Source organism: Malus domestica, chromosome 17, assembly GCF_042453785.1.
Source record: "Malus domestica chromosome 17, GDT2T_hap1".
Classification (NCBI taxonomy): domain Eukaryota; kingdom Viridiplantae; phylum Streptophyta; class Magnoliopsida; order Rosales; family Rosaceae; genus Malus; species Malus domestica.
In genome coordinates, this window is record NC_091677.1 from 8,747,817 (window position 1) to 8,758,332 (window position 10,516).

Consider the following 10,516-nt stretch of genomic DNA (forward strand, 5'->3'; position numbering starts at 1 on the left):
AAGGCACCCTTTTATAAATTTTGCACACGGCCCCCGAAATTTCAGAGACGGCCCTGGTCGGTGAGTAAGTTATAGGTTTGATAAAAGTGAGGAGCAAGACAAAGAAGATTAAATTATCATGGATGAAACAAGCAAGAAAAAAAAATTACAAAGATCAGGAAGAAAAAAGACAATGCAAGGATGAAAATTAAAGGAATCAAGAGAAAGAGGAAGGTTGCCGATGTGGGTAATGTACATTGTATTGCCTACCCAAATAAACATTAGAAGGAGAAGGACCCGCATAGACGATCGACTCGTCATGTGATGGGTAACACCAGTGTCGGGATGCCAAAGTGGGTCAGGCACTCAGGCTGCTGTTCGAACTGGGTTCCAGCAAAGGGTGCGGCCTGATCAGGCCCACAGTACCTGTGCGGCCTAAACCAGTGGATATGATGGAATGTATTGCAGTTATGGCGCCAAGGAGGGTCTCGGAGCGGGCCAGCTGGGCTGAGAAAAATTGGGCAGAAAATTGGGCTGAACAGGAGCAAAGGACTGTGCCAGTTTTTGTTGATGGGGATGTTGCCAATGATGCTGGACTGGGCCCGCAGCATTAAGGGGCCGACCACCACCACTAGATTTAAATTATTGACAAGTGAAATCCAAAAAGCACCAAAAAAATGAGTATTGCTATTCATACCATGTTTTTGTACTACATTTTCATATCATCTTAGGTGGCATTTGATGTGGACAGCTACATCATTTGAATTAATCAGATGTTTAAATTTAGTTCATTATTTAATAAACTAATAATTTTGAAAAACTAGTTAATCAAATGATAATTGTGGTATACGATGAGTCTTTCTCCTTCATTTCCTTGGGTTTTGTAAATTTTTCAAATGATGTGGTTATCCACATCAGATACCACCTAAAGTAATATAGAAATGTAGTATAAAAACATGGTACGAATAAAATTACTCCCAAAAAATTAGGTAAAGATTTTTGCTTTATAGAACGAATGGCTCTCATGTGTTGTGTAGATTTGTAATACACTTCTATTTCTACAGAAGTCATCACCTTTTTAGTCTACGTGGATAAGACCAGATTCTTACGCGTCTTTGATTAGTTGTGATACATTCTCTGAACCGTGTCACAAAATTTCCATTTGCAAAGAAGAGATCGATCATGGCTTTGGAGTTGGTAGGTGGAGCTGCTCTCTCGGGTTTCTTCCAGCAAGTATTTGTGAAATTGGATTCTCAGGAGGTCAAGAACTTCATCAGAGGAAAGAAACTGACTAATGGGTTGCTGAAGAAGTTGAGGATCAAGTTGACGTCTGTCAATGCTGTTTATGATGATGCCGAGCAAAAGCAATTACGTAACTCACATGTGAGGCTGTGGCTTAAAGAGGCAGTCCTTGATGCTGAGGACCTACTGGACGAGATCAAGACAGAAGCGTTGAGGCGAAAAATTGAAGCTGAATTTGGAAGTAGCACAAGGAAGGTACAAGACCTCATCTCTGCTTCTTTGCATGTTTTTTATGAGTCTTTAGACAGCAAGATAGAGGAAATTCTTGAGAGGCTAAGCTTCATTGTAGAACAGAAAGATGCCCTTGATTTGAAAAGAGGTAGTAGACACAGAATCTCACAAACATTGCTTTCAACTTCTTTAGTAGAAGGCTCTGATGTGTATGGAAGAGATCATAAGAAGGAAACCATCATTCAATTGTTGCTATCAAATGATGTCACTTGTAGTAAGATTGGCATTATTCCCATTGTGGACATAGGTGGGATCGGAAAGACCACCCTTGCTCAGCTCTTGTACAATGATGATAGAGTGAAGCAGCATTTTGAGCTCCAGGCATGGGTTTGTGTTTCTGATGAATTTGACGTTGTTAAGATCACACAAACAATTTATGCCTCAGTCACTTCTCAAACCTGTCATACCAAAGACCTAAACCAGCTTCAAGTTAAACTCAAAGATGCTTTGGCGGGGAAGAAGTTTCTTTTTGTTCTTGATGATGTTTGGAACGAGAATTACAATATTTGGGATTCCTTAAAACTCCCCTTCGAGTCTGGAGCTCATGGAAGTAAGATCATTGTCACCGCACGGAATGTTGGTGTTGCATCTACGATGGGTACTCTTCAAACCCACTATTTAGAGCACTTACTTGAGGAAGACTGTTGGTCTTTATTTGCAAAACATGCCTTCAAAGATGCAAGTGTTATTGTAGATCCAAATCTTGAGGTAATTGGAAGACAAATTGTTAGCAAGTGTAAAGGCCCCCCTTAGCTGCAAAATCTCTCGGTGGTCTTTTACGCTCTGAACCAAATGTGGAGGAATGGGAAAATGTGCTAAAAAGTGACATATGGGAGTTGTCAGATGCAAAGATTGAAATTCTGCCAGCTCTATGGCTAAGCTACCAGTACTGGTCTTCAGTGCTGAAGTGTTGTTTTGCTTATTGTTCGATATTTCCCAAAGATAATGTATTTCAGAAGTCTAAATTAATTTTGTTGTGGATGGCCAAAGTTACAACCCCAAAAGAAGACTAGGTTGGAAGATGTTGGAGAGAAATACTTTGATGATCTAATCTCACGGTCATTTTTTCAATACTTGTCTTCGAATGATTGTTTCATCATGCATGATCTGATGCATGATTTGGCGACTTACGTATCTGGAGAATTTTGCATTAGATTAGAAGACCACGACTTCTCATTGGATGTTGTGAGAAAGGGTCGTCATTTTTCTTATATGTAATATTCACCTATTGTTCATTTTGAGAGATTTGACACTATTTATGAAGCTAAGTATTTGCGCACCTTCATTCTTGAAAGCTATATTCCGTCGACAGTACGACTTGATCTCCTTTTAGTGCTACAGTGTTTAAGAGTTCTCAAACTACGTGGGTATTGTATCTGGGAGTTGCCTGATTCGATTAGCAACTTGAAGCATCTACGGTAACTCAACTTGAGTGAGAATCCAATAAAGAAATTACCAGACACGGTATGCAGTTTGTATAATTTACAAACGTTGTTGGTGTCAGATTGTAGATATCCAGCTGAGTTGCCCACCGATTTGAGAAGGCTTATCGAAAGATATGATTACCAGACATGGGAGAAGATTGGCCCAAGATTTCTCACATCCCGAACATAAGGATTGATTACCGAAAGATATGATTTGCAATGGTACCTATTTCGTCAATGTGCGTTTATATGTTTATTTACGATCTGGCTATGTAAATTTTAAATCATAAACATGTTTCAAATGTTAGTATTCACGTAATAACAAATTTTACAGGTACTCATGTCCCATATAAACTTGAAAGTATTTGTGATAGAAAGATACGGAGGTGCAAAATTTCCAAATCGGTTAGGAGATGACTTGTTCGTTCTCTCATCTTGTTATTCTTGGACCTGTGGATTGTGAATATTGTTTTTCATTGGCAGCATTGGCACAGCTACCATCTCTCAGAAGGCTTGAAACTGATGGGTTAAATGGAGTGGAATTGTTTGAGTGTTGGTTCTACTTTCCCTCTTTTCTTACTGTGTTTTATGGTGGTTATATTATACGACAGTTTATTGTATCGAACTAGTCTTCAGTGAAAAAGGAGCTTCAACAAGTTTATGAGCTCTAGTTTCCAAATTTCCTTTTTCAAGTTTGTTTCGAAATTATGTCCAAGGAGAGGTAGATTTTGGTACTTTGTGGAATTTGAACTTAAACGTTTGGTTTGTAAAATATGGATGACGATTTCATTTCTGTGGACCTGTGAATCTATGATCATGCATTAATGTTGTAAGACCAGAGTATTGAAAACCCTCTGTTGTTTACTAATCGATCTCAACCGGTCTAAATTCGACTTGTTTAATTAGTATTGCAAGATGATCATATCCATTAATCATGTCTTATGAAATGATTACCACTTCATCATGCCCTCAGGGATGCACAGAGCTACAAAAGTTTTCAAGTTGCTTCGCATGTGTAGGTTTTGAGTCTTGCAATGATATGTACGCGAAACTTATGAGCAAACAAAAGTAAACAACTCTTATGCATAAATGTTGGCTGCCAGAAAATCTCAGTAGTACCAGAGAAGATAAGCTTGTAATAAATTTCTAATTCTCAAAACAGAGGAAACAAGAGAAAGAAGATCTACATATAAGTACCCCTAGTTGGCTGGCACACATGACTTCTTTTACGAGCACGTTCTTCATTATGGTGCTGTGTCCGACATGCATATCCATACCAGCAATTTTCCGTTTGATGCTGGGTAGATGAAATTTGGGAATCGAAATCCGAAACAACTACAAGAGGAAGGAGATCAGCTTCTCATAACAGTAATTGCACGTAGGTGTCCTAGAAGTTATTGCCTCAACATGATTCAGCGGCATCCTCGTTCGATCAATTTCTTTGTTGTTCAACTTTGCAAGCCATTCTGCAATGACATCCTGCAATGTTCTCCCCAACTGTGCAATACGCTTCTCAGTGATAACTTGTTCATGTCGATTGTTTTCATGCGCTGAAGTAGGGATTCTAGAGATGGTCCGTTCTGAGATTGGTTTGAAAGTCTCGCGACTGCACACACGGTGAGAATCACTTTGTGCAACCCCTTGTGCATGCCAATATGTACCACAAAATGCCTCATCACATCCTAAACAGTGTTGAGGTACACTGTTATTGGTGCGCGAAGGCATCATTCCTCCGCATGCTTGACATTGCAGATGGATAGTGGGTTGATTGCAGCGAAACCCACCATATTTCATTACCACATTGAGGGCATGGATTAGACGCATTATCATCTTCTTCATCCACTTGGGAGCGAGCCCTTTTTCCGCAAAGATGTTTTTTCAGAGTTTAAGATAAAGATTAATCGTACTGTTGCATAAAAGAAATTGCCACTTCATCGTTGGAGCATTTCAGTGAAGAATCCACTTTTAGTATTTCCTCCACAACGTTAAGCAGGAAGTGATTTCTTCCAACAAACTGTACAGCTGCTCGACACTGGGTATATAGTACACTTGAACGTTTCTCCTGTGATCTCTTTAACCACTCAGAGAAGCATCCGTTGCAGAAATTATGGAAGCAAGGAGCAACTGGAACAACATCATGCCATATATTCAAGCAAATGCAGCATTTTGCATGCTGAAATTATGGATGCAAGGAGCACCTGTAACAACATCATGCCATATATTCAAGCAAATGCAGCATTTGCATGCTCGACATCCGTAGAAATTTTTGGTGGATGACCATTGCAGAGTTTATTTGGCAAAATACAAAATCAACGAGTGATCAAACAAGAATCGTGCACTAAAAAAAGCTGATTTTCATTCATTGATTATCTGAGTAAATACCACATAAAAAATATAAACAAAAATACAAAGTAGCACACCAGAAATACCAGAAAGACTTCTCGTCTTTGTATCGTTCCAATTTTATCGGATGTCCCCGAAGGGACATACCAGAGACTTCTAGATCATAGAAAACTAACACCAACCCATTTTATTACCCAAACTTCTATGCGATTTTACCCACTGTACCTATGATTTCTCTTCTTGAAGAACACCATATCAACTTAATTTTACCAACCATTTAGCAAATGACACATGTATGGGGATCCTCTTCTGAACTTTTTACGTAATAATATGAAGGCATTGGAGGATAGTGAGCTTGGTAGGCCTTCATAACCTCAGCCATTTCGTCCTTTGGATCTTTCTTCTTCGGCTCCTCCTTTGGCTCCATTTTCTTCTCCTCCTGCTTTGCCGGTCCGACCGAGACTATCTCCGCCGGGCAAAGCTTCCTCAATCTACCCACCAATTCCACTGGATCTATGTCCCCTGTGACCGTCAGTTTCTTGTCCTTCATATCCATTGAACATGAATCAAGCCCTGCAAAAGGAAATTCCATTAACAAAATTAAATTAGTTTGTCACTCAATAGATGTGGATTCGAACTTGAGTGCAGACCAACAAACTGTTCTAAGGTCTGCTAATTCGAAACTATTGAAATCGGAGTAATATGTTGAAAAGGAGAGTAGTATGGCCATGGAATTATACCTTCAAGCCCCGAGATGGCCCTCATGGCTTTCTTCTTACCCTTCTCGTCGTATAATTCCAATTTCAACACTACTTTCTGTCATGAAACAAAACAAATTATAGTCAGAAATATAAGCAACGATCAAAATTCAGAACCAAGTGTCGACAAATTAGTGTAAAAAAGTGCAGGGTATTCAAGATTTTCAAAAGGTTCTAGTTTTGGGTTTACCCAAAAGTAGCAACATCAGTTATGCATGCATATCTTTTATGTAAAAGAATCACATAAAAAAGTTGTCTGCAGAAAGAGAAACCCTAATTACCTTCATTTTTCTGTGGAGCTCGACAGATCTGAAAGCAAGAAGTTGAATCCAAAACTTCAAATATTTCAGCAGAATCCAAGAGATTAAGAAAATAAAAGGAGATTAACTTATGGTAGAAGTAATTAAGAGGGAGAGAAGTTGAAAGTGTGTTGGTGAAGTGAAGAGTCCTTGGGGGACTGCAATTTATACTGAATAATTGAAGGTAGGAAAGAAAAGAACTTACAAAGAGGGAACTGAGTCAATGCAACTAGTCAAAAGTCAAGACGCAAGAAGTTCAGTCTACGGCCAACAAAATCATGTGCTAATTTTGGCTGCAAGAGAAAATTAATTAAATTCAATATTCTCTACATCATCATGTAATCGAATACTAGAAGTTTAAGAATTCGCTTAGAAATACTTTTGAATTGAGTGAAATCGTTTTTTGTGAAATTTATTTTGAGTTTCAAAAACATTTTAAGTGTTTTTTAAAAGAAACACTAAACATGTGGTTCTTGCAGGAAGCACTTAAAAGTATTTTTTTAAATCCACATGAATTTTTACAAGAGATAAGTTTCAAAAATATTTCCATAATATTTCCATTTCAAGCATTTTCAATCATTTTAAAAGCACTTCTAAACTAAGCCTAACAAACATTGTTATCATCTCCCAGTGCCAAACGACACCGTAGCAGCTTCGAACACTTTATGAAAAGTTCAATGGCTTAGCACAGTATCGGACTAATGACCGTATTATTTATACTGTGTTTGGTACTGAACCGGATAGGACAAGGGGAAAAGAGATTTGACAAATCTTTCTTTGTTTGTTGAACTTAACCTATTGAAAACCACACAAATTTTCAAATAACAAAAAAAAATAGTAAATGCCATACATCAAATTCAAAATATTTTCCCATAACATAAAAGAAGGTTCACAAAAAACAACTACAGTCGTTACGTTATATAGATTAATCCAACTACATATCCAAGTTCATAAAATATACAAATGCAAGTTGGTTTTAGTAAGAAACGGTTTGTCTACATAGCCAAAATATATGCATGCTGCTGCTTTGCTTTCAATAAGAAGCAATTTGTCCAAGTACTCAATATATACATGCTATGCATGCTACTTTTAACAAAATATATTGTTGTTGGTTTGAAATGTCAATTGTGGTTACTTTGTCCAAGTAACATGAGTACGAAGACTATTTTCATTGCACCATCCAAAGACAAGAATGTCCTCTCATTCTATGGCTTTTCAAAAAGAATATTCAGCACCTTGATTTGTCCTCTCAATCTAGTATTATGTTAGAAAATTACCTTCATATAGGATTGCCATACTTTAGTAGTGCTATCAACCTCAATCCATTTTCGTACATCATTCCATGCAAAACCAGTTTTATTTACCATTTCATAAACTATTGCATAATCTTTTTTCCACCTCCTCATTTTGGAGGTGGTTACTTTGTCCAAGTAACATGAGTACGAAGACTATTTTCATTGCACCATCCAAAGACAAGAATGTCCTCTCATTCTATGGCTTTTCAAAAAGAATACTCAGCACCTTGATTTGTCCTCTCAATCTAGTATTATGTTAGAAAATTACCTTCACATAGGATTGCCATACTTTAGTAGTGCTATCAACCTCAATACATTTTCGTACATCATTCCATGCAAAACCAGTTTTATTTACCATGTCATAACCTATTGCATAATCTTTTTTCCACCTCCTCATTTTGGACTCAATATGTGGAACTGCTTTATATTGGCATTAGGACATTTCAAATTAATAGCTGCTTCAAATTGAGCCATTGTTCTAGGTTTGAAACAACCATTATCACATCGCAAATTCTTAACAACTGCCTCCTCAAGTATGGACAGCAATGCATCTTCTTCGTATTGTTTCCAAACCCTTCTACTTCCTTTTGGTTAACTACTTTGTTCACTTTCCATTCCTATAATTACATACACAATAAGATAGCATATAATCAATTGTGCATATATGGGAACTTTAACAAAAAACTCTCGGTACTGTTAAATGTTCACTTTAACGAAAAACCACATTTTTATACTAAAAAGTCAATCATTATACTATTCACTTTACCTTTTATTTTGTCATTATCATTAAAACTCAAAGTTTTCAAACTCTTTTCAAGTTTTCCTTATAATTTAATAGTAAGTGATAAAAACCAGAACAGTAACAGCTCTCCCTTTCTTCTCTATTTCTCACTCACACACTTTTTTTTCTAAAAGGCAATTACTTTACAAATTCGAATAAATGCCAACAGCTTTTTCTTCTTTTCCAATTGAGAGTGTCGGCTACTCTGAATTTTTGTTTGAAACAAAAGTCATCATGACTTTTACTTTCACACGGTGTAAAGTTACACACAAAAAATAAGTCACAAATTTAATATTTTTCAAACTAAAAAAACAATGTGCATTTTTTTTTGTTCTTTTTTCTTGAAAACTTTGGTGAAATGATAACTAGGCAACTCAGGCGGACAGAAGAAAACCACACCAGGAGCAACAGAAGAAAGCCTAACAGTCAAGAGCAACAGAAGAAAACCACACCAGCAGATAAAAACTGCATCAGCAGCAAGAAAAAACAGTAGCAGGAAGGATAAGAGCAAGCAGAGAAACACAGTTAAACGGGTCAGGATAACATCTTGGCTAGACAAAACCAGAACAATTCTATTCAACACCCAATCAACAGAGCAATACTTCAACACCCAATCAACAATTCTATTCAGTAAACCACAACTGCTAAACGAAACCAAAACAAAGCAATACTTCAACACCCAATCAACAGAATGCCAGACCAAAAGGAAATCATAACAAAGCAATACTTCAACACCCAATCAAATAGGCACAGGAAGCACACTCCCACTCCCACTATCACCAATCACAAGCAAGATATGCATTCCTCATTCTTCAAGTTCAATTAAAAATTAACACGAAATAATATCAAATTTCATACCTCTGAGCTTCAAATCCATTTTCAAAGCTCAAAAACACTACTAAATGCTAACATGGCCTCAAAGCCTAGATTCATCGTCTAAACTGGGCGTGAACCCGTGGAAGAAAACTTGAATCATTTTAAGTTGTATTTGAGGTCATCCGAGTTTTAAGTTTGTCTGATTTCTCAATTTCAAAGTCTAATATGGCTAGATCAAGTACTGCAGAGCTTCGCACTCCAGTTTTCAATGGTGACAACTATGAATTCTAGAGAATTCATATGGAAACCATACTAAATTCTCATGGACTCTAGGATCTTGTAAAGAATGGCTTTGATGTCTCAGATCCAAAGAAAGCGAATGAAGAGGTCGCTAAAGAAACAAAGAAGGGTGAATCCTCTGGTGCAGAGAAGCCGCCAACAGAACAAATAGGCACAGGAAGCACTTCACCTAAAAGCACTAAAATCGTAAGAAAGTTGGAGAACAAACAGATTAACCGCACAACCCAGTTAGCTAAACCCAGCAGAAATCAAAAAACGCATGCAGCCACGCAAGTCCAACTATTGAAATATCAAAAAATCACTGACAACCCATTTCTCTTAAAGCATCAGAAACTCGATGCCCAATTCACAAAACCGACCAAAATTTGATCCCGGTGGGTGCAAAATCTTAAACATACATAGCAAAAATAAGAACCCATATGAATAAAAATGGGAACTTTATACCCAAAATCGAAGAGGCGTACCAGGCGAGCGCTGCTGTTTTTGGGTAGCCGGAAAAAAGCAGCAGAACTTGGGGGCGAGTGGCGAGGAGAGAGAGTGTGTGAGCTTCTGTAGTGAAAATTCTAACTCTACCCCAAATTTGACCCCACAGCAAACCCTAAAATTCGAAAATTATAATTAAAACACAAAATTACATAATCAATTGCATAATCAGAGAGAAAACAATAACTAGATTCAACCAATTGAAATAAAATTGCAAGAAATATAGGAGGAGGGGGAAGAACAGAGGGAGGAGCGGAACCTGGGAAGAAGAAGAAGAAAAATGAAAAGACGAACTGTGATGCAAACGAAGAAGAAGAATTTGAGAAGACGAACCTGGGATTCAGACGAGAGAGGAGTGCGTCTGGAGAGGAAGAGAGAGCGTTTGGAGACCGCCGTCCGGAGAGGAAGAGAGAGCGTTTGGAAATCGCCGTCTGGAGAGGAAGAAGAGAAGCTCGACTAAATTGTACCGTGCTTTGGACGATATAAGGAAGAGGGTAAAGACCGT

At 37.7% G+C, this 10,516-nt stretch overlaps 2 protein-coding genes and 1 pseudogene across 5 annotated transcripts; 1 reads left to right on the top strand and 2 right to left on the bottom strand.

Moving 5' to 3' along the window:
• The first annotated feature begins 1,161 nt into the window (after positions 1 to 1,161).
• Positions 1,162 to 2,265, top strand: LOC139187722 (putative disease resistance RPP13-like protein 1). Its single transcript, XM_070816318.1, has one exon. The coding sequence runs from the start codon at positions 1,162 to 1,164 to the stop codon at positions 2,263 to 2,265; it is 1,104 nt and encodes a 367-aa protein (XP_070672419.1).
• Positions 2,266 to 3,988: 1,723 nt separating this feature from the next.
• Positions 3,989 to 5,190, bottom strand: LOC139193328 (uncharacterized; annotated as a pseudogene).
• Positions 5,191 to 5,270: 80 nt separating this feature from the next.
• On the bottom strand, positions 5,271 to 10,516 carry LOC139193553 (heavy metal-associated isoprenylated plant protein 39-like). 4 transcript variants are annotated; one of them, XM_070816703.1, is made up of 6 exons: positions 10,345 to 10,516; positions 9,993 to 10,126; positions 6,542 to 6,629; positions 6,319 to 6,346; positions 6,020 to 6,095; positions 5,271 to 5,852 (listed from the first exon to the last, which is right to left on the bottom strand). In XM_070816703.1, the coding sequence occupies exons 4-6, from the start codon at positions 6,322 to 6,324 to the stop codon at positions 5,557 to 5,559; spliced, it is 378 nt and encodes a 125-aa protein (XP_070672804.1). In that variant the 5' UTR covers positions 6,325 to 6,346; positions 6,542 to 6,629; positions 9,993 to 10,126; positions 10,345 to 10,516; the 3' UTR covers positions 5,271 to 5,556. The 4 variants fall into 4 exon arrangements, with proteins under 4 accessions (XP_070672804.1, XP_070672805.1, XP_070672806.1 ...); XM_070816704.1 differs by having other exon boundaries at positions 6,319 to 6,372; positions 10,345 to 10,514; XM_070816705.1 differs by lacking the exon at positions 9,993 to 10,126 and having other exon boundaries at positions 10,345 to 10,493.

Bases quoted from the DNA above. Each gene is read 5' to 3' on its own strand.
- LOC139187722 (XM_070816318.1), top strand. From the start codon at position 1,162: ATGGCTTTGGAGTTGGTAGGTGGAGCTGCTCTCTCGGGTTTCTTCCAG.
- LOC139193553 (XM_070816703.1), bottom strand. The intron at 5,853-6,019 runs GTATAATTCCAT...TTCCTTTTGCAG, and splicing joins GGCCATCTCGGGGCTTGAAG to GGCTTGATTCATGTTCAATG.